Source organism: Phocoena sinus, chromosome 1 (assembly GCF_008692025.1).
Source record: "Phocoena sinus isolate mPhoSin1 chromosome 1, mPhoSin1.pri, whole genome shotgun sequence".
Taxonomy (NCBI): domain Eukaryota; kingdom Metazoa; phylum Chordata; class Mammalia; order Artiodactyla; family Phocoenidae; genus Phocoena; species Phocoena sinus.
Window position 1 is genome coordinate 17,771,658 of NC_045763.1, and position 19,186 is coordinate 17,790,843.

The window sequence follows — 19,186 nt, forward strand, 5'->3', positions numbered from 1 at the left end:
GTCTTTGTTGCTGCACGTGGGCTTTCTCTAGTTGCGGTGAGCGGGGGCTACTCTTCATTGCGGTGCGCGGGCTTCTCATTGCGGTGGCTTCTCTTGTTGTGGAGCACGGGCTCTAGGTGCGCAGGCTCAGTAGTTGTGGCACACGAGCTTAGCCTCTCCTTGCTCGGCGGCACGTGGGATCTTTCCAGACCAGGGCTCGAACCCGTGTCCCGTGCATTGGCAGGCGGATTCTTAACCACTGCGCCACCAGGGAAGTCCGTAACCTCCACTTATTAAGTGACTGCTTTGTGCCAATTTGTGTAGAAATTTGAGTTATATTAACGATAGACGATATTTTACTGAGCACTGTATTTTCCTGAGCCCATGCACTGGACAGAGCGCTTTCTGGGCATGATCTCATTTATTGTCACGACCACCTGCAAGGCAGGTACCAATGTGATTCCCATTCCACAGCTCACGGACCTGTGAACTGTCACAGGAAAGGAAGTATCTGGCCTGAGGTCCCTGGATTAGGAAGTGGGGTTCAAATCAAGATCTAACTTCTGAACGTACACTCTGCATTCCCCGCAAACACTACAGCCTATGCTGCTTCCCTGCCATTTGGACCCAGCAACGCCTGGGTTCCACCACCGGCTCCCACCACCAGGCTCCCGCTCTCCTGCCCATCTCGTCCCACCGCCCAGCGTCTGCTCCCTGCTCTGGTGGCGGGTACCAGAACTGCTTGCTCAGTGTCACCCTGGCCAGTCTGTGGTTCCCCCGGCAGCGACTGTGGCTGTAGGTGTGCTGTGAGCGAGTGTGCTGCAATCAGAGCAGAGGACATGGGCAGGGGTGTTGAAGACCGCGTGTGGGAGAGCAGAGTGGGTGCGTATGCCTGAATAATCCTGCATCTCGGTGAGAGGTGGGAGACTGGGAGCCAAACAATCTGGGCACCAGTTCTGGCCACGCCGTTGAGTGGCCGATGCACAGGCTGGGCCCAGACCTTCCTCTCTGAGGCTTTTCATCTGTTGCATCCTGTCCCCCACAAGGCCTTCAGAAGGCACCGGCCCACTGAAAACCTCACATCCACGCCTGTGAGCACCGTTACTCCCTGCTCATCCCCGGGGCGCTTCCCCAGTTCTATCTTTCTCCCTCTCAACGAGCTTTCAGGGGCCCTTCTCTAGATCTGTCTCACCCATACACTGCTGCCTTGCCATGGGATCTCAGACCGATCCCCAGGCTGACTCAGTCTTTCCATCTCTACATCTGGTGCTGTCTTTGTGGCTCAGCCCTTGGTGTGATCCTCTCACAGCCTCTGCAGGACAAGGAGCCTGCCCACCCTGGGACAGCCCCTCGCAGTCCCCCGTGCTGGCCTGGTCAGTTCCCTGGGGCAGGGGCAAAGGGGAGAGAGGCCCAGGAACAGGAAGCCACATGTCCTCCATGCTCATTCAGTCCCAGGCTCAGGGAGGATTCCTTAGAAAGTTGCTGTTCTTGGCATCCTCCGTCAGGGTCTTCCCACCTCCCTGGAGAGCTCAGTTGTAACCAGAGGGAAATGGGACAGATAATTGCAACTTTAAATAAGGCCAAGTTAACGCTCCCTACCAGGCCCAGCATGGGGGACTTTCTGAGCTTTAATGGGAGGCAGCAGGAAGCCCTAGATGATGCTGAGAATCCCAATGCTGCCACTAACTCCCTGGTGACCCCAGGCGAGTCACTGCCCTTCTCTGAGCCTCAGTTTCCTCATCTGTGAAATGGGGACCAAATGACGTCACCCATGAAAATGAGCTAGCACAGTGCCTGGCACATATAGTAGTAGGTACTCAGCTAGAAGTCAGGGTGCAGCTGCCCATCCCACCCCACCCCAGAGGTTTCTCTGGGAGCTGTTCTCAGTCCCACTCACCTCTGGGTAATGAAGGGTGATAAAAAATTGTGGTACTAACCTCTCCTGGGCTAAGCTGACCATGCCAGGCCTGTGCTAGGAGCTTTATATCCATACCTGTGAGTAAGCCTTGCTTACTGCTCCCATTACCCAGATGAGTTCACTGAGGCTGCAGACCTGGAGTGGGTATGGGGAGGATAGGGCCAGCAGGGAAGGGAGTGGGAGCGCCGGCCAGCATGCAGGTACAGCAGGACCACCCACCACACACCTTAACCCCATCAGAGAAGCATCCTATCCCAGCGCGGCGAGATGCTTGAGGTTCCAGATTCAGTATCTTAATCAGAGCAGGAATTCCTGAGCCGGCTCCCAGCGTCAGCGTGTCTGCCGGGGCTACCCCAGGCTGCTGCCGCCACCACCGGTACCATGGAATTCGTAGTGAACGGGACCCCCAGTGTGGGCCTGGAGAGCTGAGGGCTGATAGGGCAGGGAGCTGGGCCTGACTGTGGCCAGTGGTCCTGTGGTCTCCAGCTCCCAGGTGGACCAGCTGAATGGCGCAGCCAGCAGCTTGAGGAGACTGCCCCTTGGCTCAGTTCTGAGGCAGAGCCGGCCCGTTGTGTTTGTGGTCTTGGCACAGACCACCTGCTTGCCATCTGACGTGGCCTCTCCTTGCGTCTGCGGGGAGCTGTCTCCTGGTCACACTGGACACCAGGGGCCACCACGTTCCACCCAGGAGCCAACAGTGCAGGACTCCTGCCCCCATCTAAACACCAGGTTAGGAAAGGGCATCAGATACACTCTGGAAAATTGTTGCCCAGGGAAGGGGCATCTAACCCAGGCTGGGAGAGTGGAGGCGTGGTGTTGGTCAGGGAAGGCTTCTTGGAAGAAGAGATACCTGATCTAAGTCTTAAGGGTAAAGAGGACTTTTCCAGGTGAAGAAGGTGGGCAGCGGAAGAGGCTTGGGCCAGTAAAGGAAGCGAAAGGAGGTCTAGAATGTTTAAGGGACTCTTCTTTTCTGCCCTGGGCCTCGCTTCTGCTGCTCTGCCTGCCTGCCATGGCCCTGTCTTTTCAGAGAAGGTGTTCCAGGCAGGGGTATAGGCAAGACAAAGGCTCGACAGTGGAGACAAGAAGACATGGGCTCTGACAGTGAACAGACTGGCCCCGTGGCATGGAGGGAGTCAGAGGCCAGGGCAGCCCACAGAAGGCCTTGCAAGTCAGGCTAGCCTGGGTTGTCCCCTCAGGGCAGGTGATGGAAGAAGCTGCCTGGCCCATCAGCACCTGGTCAGCTTCCCAGGGCAGCACTGGCCTGGAGGCCTATAAAATCACAGGTGAGAAAGCAGGGCTCAGCCGTCCCAGGACTGTGGCTGACTCCCCCTGGAAGCCTTCTGTGACTCCATGGAATGATCTCTCGCACAGGCAAGAAGTCTCCCCTGCCACCCCCTGCACCCTTCCCAACACGGAAGCCCAGAAAAGCCCACTGCAGTTCATGTGGCTGTCACAACCCACTTCCTGGGGCCGGCCATGCCCTCCTCCTGACACTTCTCAGGCTGCAAAGGCACCCACAGGTTGTGGTGGGAAGAGCACAGGACTGGGTGTTAGGTGGCCTTGTGCCCTGTCCACTCCCCCTCCCTGGGGACAGCCTCCCGCTTCCAGAGCAGACCTTGCCTGCTCCCTGATTCCATGCTGCCATGGAAGCCCCCACTTCCCAACCCCACCGCCTGCTTCAACCCTCACCCGAGACTGTGGACTCCCAGAAGGCTTCTTAGGGTCATGAAAGGAGTTGGGTCACACAACCCAGAAATCAAACTCTACCTTCCTCACCAACTTGCGGGGGATCTCGGCCCACTAACTTGTCCTCACTGAGCCTCAGTTTACTTGTCTGCAAAATGGAGACTGCATGCCCCTCAGATGAACTCAGATGCCCTCCTGGATATCCCTTGCATGGCACAGTGCCTGGCGTAGAGTAGGTGCTCAATAAACAGTCTCTATGGTGATGGAGATGCTGCTGGTGGGGGTCATATTCCCTCGCCTCCTGGCCAGACTCCTCCCTGCCTCTGACTCAGAGATCCCTTTCCTTAGTGTCTTCTCCACCCTAAGGACCCTTCATTTCAAGTCCTGTCCCTTCTCAGGCCCTTCCACGGTCATGAACCTTCTGTGCCGTCATGTCATGAGCCCCAGTAGTGAAAAGCTCTTGGGCCCGCCTGGCTCTTTGTCTGGCATCGCCCCTCAGGAAGTCGGGGACGGTAAGGAATGAACGGTAACTGATGATGAAGATGTGGAGGCTCTGATCGTGAAGATGATGATGGGGAACAGGGGCACATTAGAAAACGCGCCAGCAGAGCTCTGTCTGCTTAATCACCCGAGGGGCCAGGTGCAGCTGGCAAGTGAGCCCAGGCAGAGGGAGCAGGCGAAGTCTCGCTGAGCAGAGATGGCGCCCTGGGAGTTCTATCACTGTACTGATGCGGCCACCGAGGGCCACAGGGGCAGAGCTGGAGGGGGAGTATTAGCATAGGAGGGATGCAGGCGTTCTGGAAACAGCTCCTCTGAGACAGCAGCTGCTTTCAGGATGAGCGAGGGCTTTGGATCCATCAGACGTGGGATGGAATCTTTGCTCTGCCCCTGACCAACTGTGTGACCTGGGGCAGCCCTCTGCACCTCTCTGATCCCAAGGGTGCGATTTCCTCATCTATAAAATGGATCGGTTACACCAGAGAATGCAGTGACGACTGAATCAGGCCACCCGCCTTCGATGGCTCCCTGCTGCCCTCAGGCTGGTCTTGGCCGTTCGGCCTGGCATTCGAGGCTCTTTGTGGTGTCCGTAGTTCTCTTTCTCCCAGGACTTCCTCCTCCCTCGTGCAGCTCCCTGCAGGGGCCATGCTTGTCCTCTCCTCCCAGCCTTTGCACAAGCTGTTCCTTGTGCCCAGAACACCCTTCCTCCTCTCAGTTCTCCCTTTCCCTCCTTCCAGCCTGGCTGTCTCCTGCTCAGTACCTTGGGGTTCAGGCCAGGTGCCACACACTTGAGAAGTCTCCATTGACTCCCAGGCAGGGTTAGGGTCCCTCCTCTGCTATGCAGTTATGTCTGTTTATGCTCGGGGTCCCCCTTCCACACTGTGCAACAGGGGTTCACAGTTGGAGGTGAGGCTGGTTCTGGGCCCAAGTTCTCATTCATTGGGTCCTCTGTGGGGTGTGATGGGCCTCAGCCATATCCATGTCTGATATGATGGGGGAAGCCAGGTCTACAGGCCAAGGGGGGTGCCCAAGTGAAGGGCGTTATCTGGAGGCAGACGGAAACCAGATTCAGAGGCAGCAGGACAGAACCCAGGATGTCAGACTGAGCAAGGGGCCAAATTCAGGGGTAGAATGTGGAATTTGGGAAGTCCTTGGGAATTGGGGGTGGGAACCATTAAGGATTTAGAGTTTATCCCAAAGCAGCACATTTAGAGGTCAGTCTGTTTTTGATTTTCAATACTTAGCACAGCCCTGGCACATAGTAGGTGTTCAATAAATGCAGTCTGGATAGATGGGAGGAGATAGATAGGTGGCAGATTTTTAGACATGAGTGAGTGATGTGAATGGTCAGGTAAATGAATGGTCAGGTGGATAGATGAATGAAAAGAGAGAAAGGACAGGTGGGAGGTTGGCTCAGAGGGAAGATGATGGATGGATGGATGGATGGATGGATAAATGAATAGATAGGCATGCAAATGGGTAAATAGGTAGATGGCTGGGTGGGTAGATGGCAGGATAGTTAACGGAGGGTTATAAGGACTGCATGGTTGGAAAGATAGATAGATAGATGAGCAGGTGTGTGGGTCAGTGGGTGAATGAATGAACAGTAAAATTACACGTGGCTAAATGCCCGACATCTTGCCCAGAAGCAGAGGTATGGTTTGGGTTCTGGGATTTGAGTTAATTGTCCTTCACTGGGAGAAACCAGTGCCAGTGAGGCAAAGAGATCTAGTCCCAGCAGGTCTTGCAGCAGGCTTCCTAATTGACTCCAACCTGAGAGTCCCCAGCTTGGACTTACAGTGGCCTGTGTCTTATTGATTTGTAATTTATACTTCACACACATCCAGAAGGATTTGAGGTGACTTATAATATTAAACCTGCATGCAACAGGACAGTTAAAAGTGAAATGAGGGCTTCCCTGGTGGCGCAGTGGTTGAGAGTCCGCCTGCCGATGCAGGGGACACGGGTTCGTGCCCCGGTCCAGGAAGATCCCACATGCTGCGGAGCGGCTGGGCCCGTAAGCCGTGGCTGCTGAGCCTGCGCTTCCGGAGCCTGTGCTCCGCAACGGGAGAGGCCACAGCGGTGAGAGGCCCGCGTACAGCAAAAAAAAAAAGTGTACCTGGTTCAACTCCTGGATCTGCTGCTTGCTAGCTATGTGATGTTGGGCAAGTTGCTCAACCTCTCTGAAGCTCATTTTCCCCCATCTATAGGAAGGAAAGGAGCAAGAGATGATGGAAGGAAAGGAAGTTGGTTTAATGGGGGAAATGTATGCCTGATGACTGGATACTTAAGTGGGAAGCTTGGTATATGGGCAGGTAGATGAATGGGTGGTAGGTTATAGGGCGAGTGGAATGGTAGACGGATGGTGTTAAGTGAGTGCGTGGATGGATGAATGGATAGTTGGATGGATGATGGGTGAATAGGTAAATGGGGACAATAATAATTCTATCTCATAGGGTGTTACAAGCATCAAAGGAGTGACAGCACAGTCATTGGCACTAAGTAAGTGCTTTGAATTATATAATATATGGAGCCACCTTGATAACAGTAACCGTATTTCCTGGAGGAAAAATCCAGACACCCAGATGGTGTAAGCAGAAAAGAGCATTTGATGTCTGGGTAGGCTGTGGGGGGGTCGGGGCGAGGTGGGGTGTACGTGGCTTTAACAGAGGCTGGGGGCTATCACAGTGATCCAGACTCTGCCCTAACCATGTTGTACTCACAATCCAGTTGGGCTGATGAGTAAAAGTCTCAGGGCAGGGTGACAAGGGTGACAATGAGAGGTACACATAGGACTGTGGAAACCCCAGTGCTGGGGTCATCAGGAAGGGCTTCTAGGAGGGGGTGACATTTGAGATGGGTCTTGAAGGATGTGTATGAGTGTCCTGGGTAGGTCAGAAGGGCGAGGAATGTTGCAGGGAGAGGAACGCCTTGAGCGCTGGACTGCAGAGTGGGAGGTCTGTCCAAGGGGCAGAGGAGAGACGCAAAATATTTAGCAACCGCTCAGAGGGGGTGCCTACTGTAAACACCTGGGGTGCCTGGGCTCCTGCCTCGCTTAGCCAGCCCGAGGCGGGTCCCGGAAGTAACTGCCTACCTGAGTGTGTCTCCTCTTCTTTAAAAAGGCTATGGCAAGGGGGACTTCCCTGGTGGCACAGTGGTTTGCCAATGCAGGGGACACGGGTTTGCTCCCTGGTCTGGGAAGATCCCACATGCCGCGGAGCAACTAAGCCTGTGTGCCACAACTACTGAGCCTGCGCTCTAGAGCCCGCAAGCCACAACTGCTGAGCTCACATGCCACAACTACTGAAGCCCGTGCACCTAGAGCCCGTGCTCCGCAACAAGAGAAGCCACTGCAGTGAGAAGCCCACGCACCGCAATGAAGAGTAGCCCCCACTCGCTGCAACGAGAGAAAGCCCGTGTGCAGCAACGAAGACCCAACATAGTCAAAAATAAATAAAATGCATTTTTTAAAAAAAAGGGCTGTGACAGGGACTTCCCTGGTGGTCCGGTGGTTAAGACTCCATGCTTCCACTGCAGGGGGCACGGGTTCGATTCCTGGCTGGGGAACTAAGATCCCGCATGCTGCACAGTGCGGCCAAAAAACCCAAAATGGCTATGATGCATGTTCCCCACTAATCAGTCACTGTTAGGGTCTCACGAGATAAAGTCAAAAAGTGCTCAGCACAGACCTGGCACACAGTAGGTGCTCAGTAATGCCTGCTGCCATCACTATATTTTTATTACCTACTTAATAGGTGGGAAAGGTCTATGGATTTATTTAAGTAAAAGGGCCTTAAAAATTAAAAAGCATTGGGACTTCCCTGGTGGTGCAGTGGTTAAGAATCCACCTGTCAGTGCAGGGGAAATGGGCTCGAGCCCTGGTCCAGGAAGATCCCACATTCCGCGGAGCAACTAAGCCCGTGCGCCACAACTACTGAGCCTGCGCTCTAGAGCCGGCGAGCCACAACTACTGAGCCTGCGTGCCACAACTACTGAGACTGCGTGCCACAACTACTGAAGCCTGCGTGCCTAGAGCCTGTGCTCCACAACGAGAGAAGCCACCGCAATGAGAAACCCGCGCACCGCAACGAAGACCGAACGCAGCCAAAAATGAATACAAATAAATAATTAAATTTATAAAAAAAATTAAAAAGCATTGGACAAATGCTGGCTGTGAAAGGCAGCCTGGTGTATCAGGAAGGCTCAAGGGCAATAGAAGTGAGTTCAATTTCTGACTCGCTGTGTGACCTTGGCCAAGTCACCTAACCTCTCAGAGCTTCATTTTCCTTCTGTATAAAATGGGACCAGTAAGAGTAACAGGCATCCCTCAGGGTTGTTGTGAGGACTGACTGAGCTCTTCTGTGTGCAGGGCCGTTCCCGTCCCCGCTTCCCTTCTTTCCCTTCCCCAGAAAGCCCTGGTGTTCATTTACCACCACCCCCCGCCCCCCAAGCAACCCCTTCCCAGACCCCCATCCATCATCCTGTCCTTTGCGGAGGTTAAGTGGGTCCCCAAGCAGCGAATCCAAACTCTCCCAAAGCCCCGGCCGCACAATGCGGCCTGCTGTTAGCGAGCACCCCGGCTGGCCCGGAGGATTGGGTTTCAGCCAGGCGGCCGGCGCTGGCGGATGCCCAGGCCAGCGGTGGGCAGGCGGGGGACAGAGTGGAGGAGCCGGCGTCATGGGGACTCCTCCGGCCAGGCCTGAGAAAACAAGAACAGGCTCCAGGCAGGCAACCGAGGCAGAGAAGGGCCTCCGAGCGGCAGGAGGACAAGTAGGGGTATGTGTTGGGAGAGTCGTTGGGCAGAAGGATTTTACATTAGCTGGGTCCCCTTTCCGTGAGCCTGGGGGTGGAGCAGGGGGGCCGAGCCGGAAAAATACCATGCTGCCTCTTGGCAGATTTCACCTTATAAGATCCATAGCCTTCTCAGGGCTGCTCTGGCATCACCACCCCCTACTTGGTTGCTTTGGACCAGTGACCCCAAAGACCCTCTTAGCCGCTGTTCCTCACCTGGTTTTCAGAGGAGAGGCCACGGAAAACCCAGTTGGGCTGATGGTTCAAATCCAGCTTTGCTGCTTTTTGGCTGTGTGTCTTTAGGCAGGTCTCTTAGCCTCTCTGAGCTCAGTTTTCTCATCTGTACAATGAGGATAACAGCACAAGCCTTGCAGGGTGTGCAGAGTGCTCAAGACCTGGCATTGAGGGCATGGTACATAAATGCTCTGATTTTTTTTCCTCTCCCATTTGCGAGGCATCATGACCTGGTAGTTTCTGGGCTCAGACCGAACAGGTCCCATCCTGCCCTGCCCCTTACTGGCTGTGTGACCTTGGGGGAGTCCTTGATCTCTCCAAGCCTTGGTTTCTCCATTACTTGCTGTGGGAGGTCAACGAGACAGGGTCAGTGAAGCCCACTGTCTTCCTCTGTGAGTGTTAGTGATTTTCACTGTTGCCTTCATATGGCCCAGCCTTTGCATTTTATAAAGACCTTCGCACCCCAGCTCCTCCTTGGATCCTCTAAGCAACTCTGTGAGGTACACAGAGTGAGGATGTTGTGATCCCCATTTAATAGATGAAGAGACTGAGGCTCGGAAAGGTGAAGTGACTTCGCCAAATTACCTAGCTTATCAATGGCCTTGAACTTTATCTACTGATTCCTGACTGTGGCCTCCTCTTAGAATTCTAATACGGGTTGTGGAAAGAATGCCCCAACTCCCAGCCACTGACAGCCCAGGTCTGGCCTCCAGGCTGTGGCTAACATCTCACCAGGCTGTGGTGGGGTAGACGGGCTTGTGTTTGAATCACCTCAGCCTCATTGGCCCCACCAGGGAGCAGCCAGAGCTGCTGGGAGGGGTTCAGAGCAGCATCTGAGGCTTGGGTCATGTGCCAGGCTGAAGGGCTGCCTGGGCTGTGGGCTGCTGGCCAGTCTGGGACAAAGACCCCAGGGAATAGCTACGAGGTGTCTGTCCATCTTCAGGATCGACCATGTTCTCAGGACAGACCATGTCACTACTCTCCTCAGGGACCCTCTATAGCTCCCCATTGCCCCATTTTGGGTCTTTGGGACAAGATTCAAACTCCTTAGCTCCACATTTGAAGCCCTACAGGTCTGGCCCCATTCCAAGCTACCAGATCCATCCACAAAGTATTTTGCTCCCGTCCCATGGGACAGACACTCCAGCATGATGCAGTGGTTAAGAATATGGGCTTTGGTGTAAGGCAGATGCAGCTCCACCACTGCCCGGCCATGAAAACCTTCAACAATCTCTCCTAACTTTAGTTTTCCCATCTGTAAAGGGAGATTCAATAAAGTACCTACTTTATCAATAGTTACGATGCCATGAGATAATGAATGGCAAACCCTTAGCCCAGAGCCCTGCATTGAGACCCCGTCCTCAGGTTTTACCGTTGCCCAAACTGCCCCTCAAGTTTTATACCTCCGTGCCTTTGATTCTTCACGCCCTTTACATGGCATGCCCTTCCCCTCTTCTCCCAGCTTAAATGCCACCTCCTTTGAGATGCCTTCGCTGATTCCCTGGTCGAAGCTAATCCTTTCTTCCCTTGGGTCTCCGGGCTCGCGGCCCGGACCAGCTGTTTCACTCTGCCTCTCCCTGTAGAAAGTTCACGTGTCAGGCACTCGTCTGGAAGCTCCTTGAGGGAAGGACCTGCTCACCTGTTTCTGCGTCCCCAGTGCTCAGCACAGGGCCTGGCTCACAGGAGGTAGAGTAGATGTGTGTTGAATGACCATGATCTTGTTACTTAACCCAGGAGAACTCAGGGACAGCTGCCAGGAAGAAAGAGCCTTTGAGTTAAGTTTTGGAAGAGAAGTTAGCCAGGCTGTAAAGCTGGAAGGGCCAGACATTACAAGCACGAAAATTGGGAACAGTCAAGTCACCAAGGCCCAAGGAAACATAGTACCTTCTGCAAGCAGAAGGAAATTCAGGATGGCTGGACACTGCTGGAAGTTAATTAGCTGGCCCAGCCAGCAGGGGCCTTGAATGCATTGTTGAGGAGCTAGCACTTTATCTCGCTGACAGTGGGAGCTCTGAAGGGCATTAAGCTCAGTTAAGACATGATATACATGGGCTTTAGGAACCTCACCCAGCTTCCATGTGCAGATCGAATATATCTACTGTGTATCAGAACCAGTTCTCAGTGCTAAGGTTACAGTGGTGAGGGAAACAGACACAGCGCTCCTCCAGAATGAGGGCCCTGGGGGACTGGAGATCAACAGGACTCACCTACATGATGTCACTTAATTCTCACGTGACCCATTTTACAGATGGGGGAAACTGAGGCCCAGAGAGGAGGACGATCTTGCCTGCAGTCACACACTAGAACTTGCCAGAACCAAGGTTCTAGCATAGACAGTCTGCCCCACTCCCCTGCTGCCCTCCGGCCTCTTTCCCCTCCTGTCCTTACACAGGGCCATATACAGGGAGAGCATACAAAAAGTCCTGGTGTGTGCATGCATGTGTGTGTGTTTTAAGGCTGTAGCTGCAGCCTCCTAAAAATAACACAGAGCAAGAATGAGACACATGTGGGTTCAAATCCTAGCCCTGCCTGTGAGCCTTTGTGTAGCCGCTTCACTTCTCTGATGTCAGTTTCCACATCTGAAAAATTGGGCTAATAGCGTGTACCCCGCTGGTTGCCATGAGCCTGAGGCCATACTTAGAGTGCCCAGCTCATTGCCTACCTAGCACATGGTAGGCGTTTAAGGAATGTTCCTCCTCGTGTCTGGAACTCTCACCTACTGTCATTAGTGCAGATAAACAGTATCTGTGGCCCTAGAGACGTATGGCCCAAGAGGGAGGTCAGACAGAGCTGACCAGGGGTGGGTCGGGGAGCAGAGGGCGACCACCCACCCCAGCCTGCAAACAGAGCCTCGCGAAGCCACCCTCCTGTTGGCCCAACGCTAACGAACTTCATTGTGTCTCCCCTTTTAGCTCAAATATTTCTGAAATGCGCACTGCTCATTCACACATAGCCAGAGGGGTCTTCGGGCCTCCCCGGCCTGTGCAGTTGGGGCCTCCTGATTGCTTCCTTCTGTGCAGTCTCCAGGAAGCAGAGGGGGTGCGGGAGCAGTGGGGCAAGGGCCAAAGCCGCTCCCAGGGCCCAGACCCTGTTTTCCCACTCTGGGCTGGTGGCCGGAGGCCCTGGTTCCAGCTTTCAGCTGGATGCTAAGCATCTTGTCCACAGAGCCTCAGTTTCCTCATCTTTCTGCGGGGGTTTTTTAATGGTCACTTAGAGCATCCAGGGCTTGGGAACTGGACATTTGCAGGGCTAGCTGGGGTGGGAGTGCCCAGAGGTGAGTGGAAGGGCAGTGTCAGGCAGGATGGGGGGTGTGGATGGCACCAGGGGGGCTGGGAAAGATGTGGGCAGGTGGGTGTGGTCCAGCAAGGGGGCCTCCGAGAGGCACTGACCTTTACTGGGCAGTTCCTGCTCCAACTCTCCAGCTCAGTCCTCAGCTCCCACCACTCCCTGCCCCCCACACATCTATTCCCACAAACCATGCTGTTGTCTCCTCCGTACCTTTGCCTCTGTTGTCCCTTCTGCCTTGCATAACCTTCCCGCTCAGTCTCTTCTAACTCCCTTCTAATTCATTCTTCAAGCCTTTATCCATGTCACTTCCTCCAAGAAGCTGTCCTTGCATTGTTTGTTTTCTTCTCCTTCTGTACCCGATCCCCATCACACACAGTACCCCATACACATTCCCGTTGCGGTCTTTGTCACATCATGTGGTGATTAATCAATCATCTGTGTACAACAAAAGTGGCTTCCCCTGCCACACAGGATTGTCATTGTCACAGTGGGGATGGGGACGGGGACATTTCCAGCAGTTCACAGGCAGCTTGGTGGAGCCTAGTGGTCCCCAAACTGTAGGAAGTGAGATGATGTTAGCTAGTTAGCAGACGAACATTTTTAATTGTAATGGTCTTATGTTTATTTTCCTTCCTTTTATGGCAAGTGATACTGGTTTACCATTTGTAATAATGATAACTTTTTTCCTCTTTAAAATGCACTTAAGAGAAAAAAAAGAGTCAGAAGAAATTTTGTAATTAAATAACAGTGCAGGCTGTAGGTGGAAACAGCTGAAGTCATGGATGGTGTCCTGATGGAGCATGTGTTCAAGCCGTACAGTTTTAGGGGAGGGAAGGGGATTTCAGCCTTCAACTGAAGACCTACTAAGTGTGAAGCCCTGTGCTGGGTCTCGGGGCAGGTAAAGAAGGTGTAGAAGGGGGGAAGATCAGAAGGAACAGTGTGTGTGAGAGAGTACCAGACAATCTGCAGCTGGAGCACCGCGTGTGAATGGAATAGTTGTGTGACCTTGGGCAAGTTCCTAAGCCTTTTTAAGCCTCAGTTTTCCCATCTGTGAAATGGGACAGTATCAACTATCCCTTGGCATCATTGTGAGAATGTTGGTAAGGGTTTCTGGCTCCTAATGGACAGGGTCTCTGTCTCAGTGAACATGAGTTCTCTCCCTCTGTAGGTTTTTGAGATCAGAGGAGCAAAGTCTGGGGTGTTACAGGGAGGAGGGAAGTGCTGGTGATGGAAACAGGGGCTTGGCTTTTGAACCCACCCAGGTTCCTGAGGCAAGAACTACTGACCGCAGATTCCCCGGGAAACTGAGTTTGACTTTGGGGCTTGGTTTGAGAGGAACAAAGAGAAACCAGGGCATCCCAGGAAAGCAGCATCAGACGGACCAGGAGGGGCTCCCCAGAGGCTGCGGCCCTTGAGCGAGAGGCTGATGTTTGTCAGATGTTGGCAAGCATGGTCTGGGGTGTGGCGGGAGCTGCTTGGACTCGCCTTCACTTGCAGGGGCCACCTAACGAGCCCAAAGGAAACGCTGGGTGTGTGCAGGCGCTGGGTCGGCCAAAAAGCACCACACTCAATCTAAGAAAGAATAGCCGCCACTTACTGATGATCCGCTTTGCGCTGGGCTGCAAGCTAACAGACCTTCCGTCTCCTTGCGTCCTCCTGTCCACCCTCGGAGGGTATTATGGCCATTCTCCAGGTGAGGAAACTGAGGCTTACAAAGGTTGCCTGTCCAGGGTTACAAGGCAAGTGGGTGGCAGAGCGGGTATTGGAATTGAAGTCTGACCTCCCCACCCCAGTTGATCTGCTCTGCTTAGCTGCCTCTTTTGCAGAGGGTGGAGGGAGGTGCCGGCATGGAAAGGCAAAAGGCCAAGGGGAAGTTGTAAGGGAGAACACCCCGGGGGTTCCCTCCCGCCACGGCCCCAGGGCTAACAGCTTTCCCAGAGGCAAGCCTTCAAGGCAGAGCCCAGGGTCAGCTTGGTGAGAAGGGAGCCCAGGAGGGGCCGGCCTTCTGTGTCCTTCCCAGGGGACATGCAAGCTGGACCCTCCTTTTAGCCCCTTCTTGCTGTGAACCAGCCTGCCCATGGACTTCCTGTCCTTCTGAGATCCTCCCCTTGCTGGTTCCAGATGTGGTGGGAGGCTGAGGCGGGGGAGGGCAGTGGAACCCCCAAGCCTGAGCTCCCTGGGAGCCCAGAGTTTGAGGACCAGCCTTTAGTGCGTGACTTTCGGCAAGTCATTTGCCCACTCTGGGACTGAGTTTCCACCCAGGCGATGGGGATGTCAGTTCACAGGCCCTCCTCTGGGCTGTGGAATCCTCTAGTGCTTGGCCTCTGGGTCAGCCCAAGAATCCAGCCAAGGGGTGGGGCCACCTGCTTGGCGGCTTGCCTCCCCCGCCCGACCCCTTTCTGGTCCCAAGCAGAGTCTCCTCTCTCCCTTGTTCCACACGGCTCCCAGCAGCTGTTCCTCGGGCCCAGGCAGAGAGCCCGGCTTGGCGCGTCTCTGGCTGAGGCCGATGAGAGAAAACAGGTTAAAAGTTCAGCCCTTGTTCTCTCCAGGAGGAAAAATCTGTAGCATTCGGAGTGTGAAAAGGAACCCTTTTTTTCAGCCCCAAAGTAGCACAATACAACTTCCCTCCAATCTGCCATCAGAAAGATGCCCTTGGCCCTGGACTCCACCGTCCCTGGCACCCTCCTCCCTCCTCACCAGCCCCCAGTGCAAAGGGACACAGTGACCGCAGACACAAGCCACAGGCGGTCATGAGGACACTGCCACATCCTCCCTTGTCAGCTCACAGGTCTGACTGGGGTCACCTCTGGCTAAATGCTTCCTTCTCTCCCACCCTCCCATCCATACCTCCCCTGCCCTAGTTCAAGACCTTGTTACTCCCATTTCGACCTTCACAGAGGCCTGGACACTGTGTACCCTGCCCCCACTCTCTCTGCCCTAGTTCATCCAGCCCAGGCCATCAAACTAAGTGTCTAGAAGTTTATAGGGTAGGAAGCAGGAGACCCTCACCTCCCACTCTGCCACCAACTCCTGTGTGATCTTTAGGAAGTCTCTTCCCCTCTCTGTGCCTCAGTTACCCTATTTCTAAAATGAGGCAGTTAGGCTAGACCAGGGAGAGCATCTCAAATGGTGGATGTTAGTTTCCTGGAGCACTGTGGTGAGAAGCATTGTGTAGCCACAGAGTGTGGGGATTGATTAGTGATGTGTCCTGGGCACAGAATTGGAGCATAGCAGCAAGCAGGCCTCTCACTCAGTCTCGCTGATCTAGGTGGTGTGGAAGGTCCAGCTGTGATCCTCTGGGTCTCTCCGCCTCCCCTCTCACAACTATTTGTAGTCATACCCCATCTCCACTAGCAGACTGTGAACCGCTCCATGGTAGGGCTTTGCTAGTCACCATTTTTTCCCTCAGGGTATCCAGTACAGTGCTTGGTACATAATGGGCATCAGGACATATCTGGTGATTGAATACTTGAGCAATTTAAATCTTCTCAGTGCATTGCAGTTCAGTTCAAAAAGTATTTTGAATCCCCTGTGGCAGGAAAGGGGTAGAGGGAGGGGTGCGGAGCCTGATCTGGGGGTGATTGGGGATCTCTCTGGCCCTGTGGGTCTCCTCTGTCATTGGCTGTATGGTTCTTTTCCTCCAGCTTCTGGAATAAGGGGAGGCAAGTGGGGCCTGGCTGGTTCAGAAGCTGATCTGAGTTTCCTGAACCCCCAGAGGGCAGGTGATGGTCTGGCCCCACTGGACACAGTGCTCACCCCTTAAAACCCCTCCATCCCCAGGGCCCTATCCTAGGGGCAGAGTTGGCTGACCCCTAGGGGAGGGGGCCCAGGGTTGAGGGCACAGTGGAGAACCCCAAGTTCCTGGAGAAGGAGGAAAGGTATCCCTCACAGGAGGTGTGGGCCAGAGGGCCAATGTGGGATAACTGATGCGGCTTGGCTGGGACCCAAGGGAGGCCCCTGTAAGGCCAACATTCCTGTTCTGATAATTTTATGCAAGTGGAAAAGCGAACAGAACCCTAAGTCTGAAGTTAAAATTTGAGATTTCCTGAGGACTCTCTGAAACCCATCCAGGAGACCCCAGATTAAGACCCTTCCCTACCAGTAAAGGAGCAAAGGGGCAATACCTAGGTTGGAGGGATGTGATTAGCTAAGAGGGTGGGGCATAACCATGTGTGAAAGGGCTGGAGTTGGACCTTAAGGGGTGGAGTCTAGAGGAATAGAATCAGATGATTGGCTGGAGTGTGTGAGTGGGCGGGATTATGGAGTGAGAGGCAGGAGCTAAAGGGAGGGTAGTCTATAGGGTTAGATCCAGATGATTGTTTGGAGCAATGGAAGTAGCGCTGTGTAGAGCAGGCCCTCAGGAGGTAGGTTCTTGGTGATTGACGGTGCTTCATAGGCAGCTCAGTGATGACTCTTTGCTGTCTCCACAGAAACGCTGATGGACTCAACCACAGCGACGGCGGAGCTGGGCTGGATTGTGCATCCTCCATCAGGGGTGAGTCAGTGGTCCTCAAACCCTGCCTGCTCTCCCAGGATACCTCGGGTTCTGCTGCAGGGCCCAGATGCCCCGCCTCCCCCACCCCGCCGAATTCCAACCCCTTCTCCTCCTTCAGGTCCCAGGACGTGGCCTCTCATTGCCCCACCCTGCTGGTCCCCTACCATTGATGGAGTGCTAGTTACCATGACAACATGCTGGATGCTTTCAGACTCTAGCCCATAGAATTCTAAACGGGAGGCTGAGGGAATTCCCTGGCGGTCCAGTGGTTAGGACTCTGCACTTCCACCGCCGAGGGCCTGGGTTTGATCCCTGGTTGGGAAACTAAGATCCCACAAGCCACACAGCGTGGCCAAAAAATAACAAATAAATAAATAAATAAAAGCGAGGCTGAGAAGTGGTACACGCACTACCCCCATTTTATAGATGAGGAAGGTGAATTGTCATTTCCTGAGCACCTACTGTGTGTTGTACTATATCAAAGCACCTTTACATCATCTCCAGTCCTATGGGGAGGAATCCTCTCCACTTTACAGGTGCGGAAACTGAGGCTCGGAGAGCTATAGCCACCTGTCAGGGACCCTATGGCTAGTAAGTGATGAGGGCTCAGGTTTGCATCCAGGGCTGTGACCGAGTCTCCTGGGTCCCCGTAACACTAGGCTCCCCCTTCCTGAGCTCTTATCCATCCCACTGCCTTGGGTCCAGTGGTCTGAGCCCATGGAGGCTGCGAGCTTCCCGAGAACAAGATCAGGCACAATTTGAGATTCCTCTTTCTTCCCATAACAACCAGCCCAGCAGTTACATAGAGACTGTGGGGTCAGACACTCCTGAAATTCTGTCCCAACTCTGCCACTCACCAGCTGTGTAATTTTGGGCCAGTTCCTTAACCTGTCTGAGCTTAGTTTCCTCATCTATAAAATGGTGATAATAATGTCTTCCTCTTAGGACTGTTGTGAGGTTCTCCTGCAACATGTCTAGCACGGTGCCTGATGTAGAGTGGGCTCCTAGCGACAGGTAGCTATAGTAACTGTCACCGTCATCATTGTCAGTTCTAGTATCATTCCCTCCTCATCCCCCTGGTCTCTGGGGAGGGCTCTGGGCTCCCACAGCCCATCCCTTCCCTTCCCCCATCCCAGCTCCTCCGCTGGGACTCAGCTGCTACCCCAAGGAGCTGCATCCCCCCACCCCCCTCAGGTCTGTGCTCTCAATAGGCAGGGCCCCAGGGTCAGGCCTCTTTCTGTGGCTCTTTCTTGTCACCAATTTTCCATCTGTGAAGGCGGCTGGGCGCACATCCCCACCCTGCCAGTAATGAGGCCAGGCTGGGCTGCAGGGCCCCCCGGACGCAATTATTTGGGGTGTTTAGGCTGCAGGGCCTCTGCATGTTAATTAGAGAGAGGGGAGAAAGGCAGACTGCTCTAATTAAGTGCTCTAATTAAGTTCTGAAGAAGAGCAGTGATTGAAACAAGGGGCTGACTTTGTCACATGGTGCCACCAAAAAAAAAAAAAATTAAATGCAACGTAGGGAGCTTCAGAGCCACCATTGAAGGAGCGGCTGGGCCAGCTCAGCCTTCCCCACGCACACTTGCCCTTCACGGCATCAGCCCTCCCTGGGCTGGCAAACACCACCCCGCCCTGTGCAGACTTGGCCTGGAGAATCTGAGGGAGGCAAAAGGACAAAGAGGGTGACACCTCTCCCACCACTTGCCCCCGCCCTCCCCCAAAGTCACATTTGGCAGTTGGGGAAATAGAGCCCCAGAGAGGGGCAGTGACTTGCCTAAGGCCACACATCAAGTTAGCAGAGCTGGGACAAAACCCAGGACTCCTGGGCCACTGTTGGGTCCTCATGTTTCAAGACAGTGCGGACAAGCATGGGTCTGGGTCTGGGTCTGTGTGACCTGGGTCAGGTGACCTCACTTCTCTGGTCTCTACTCCCTCATCTAAAATAGAAATAACCCTACTTACCACATGTGATAGTCATAACAAAGAAATGAGACCCTGTTACAGCGCCCACCCTTGGCCCAGCATAGGTGAGTGGGGTTCACTCTGCTGTTGGGTCTACCCCAGACGCAGCCAGCCCAACACCAAGGGGGGCACAGGAGAAGGAGGGGATGGGTGGCTGAGCCCAACAAGCTCTCAGTCCCACTGTGGAGACCAGACCAAGAGGGCCGGGGGTGCCCGGCACTTGTCCAGGCAGGTTGTCCCCGAGGGCCCAAGGGAGAGTCGGTGAATGCGAACACTGCAGCTGGAGGGAGAGCCCGCGGCAAGAGGTTCCAGAGGATGGACAGAGAGACGAGAGG

At 54.2% G+C, this 19,186-nt stretch overlaps 1 protein-coding gene across 1 annotated transcript in view; it reads left to right on the forward strand.

Moving 5' to 3' along the window:
- Positions 1 to 19,186, forward strand: part of EPHB2 (EPH receptor B2) — a 185,450-nt gene that overhangs the window by 47,496 nt on the left and 118,768 nt on the right. Inside the window, 1 exon segment of the mRNA XM_032610142.1 lies at positions 16,825 to 16,889. Within this exon segment, the coding sequence (XP_032466033.1) occupies positions 16,833 to 16,889 (57 nt within the window). The 5' untranslated portion in view covers positions 16,825 to 16,832.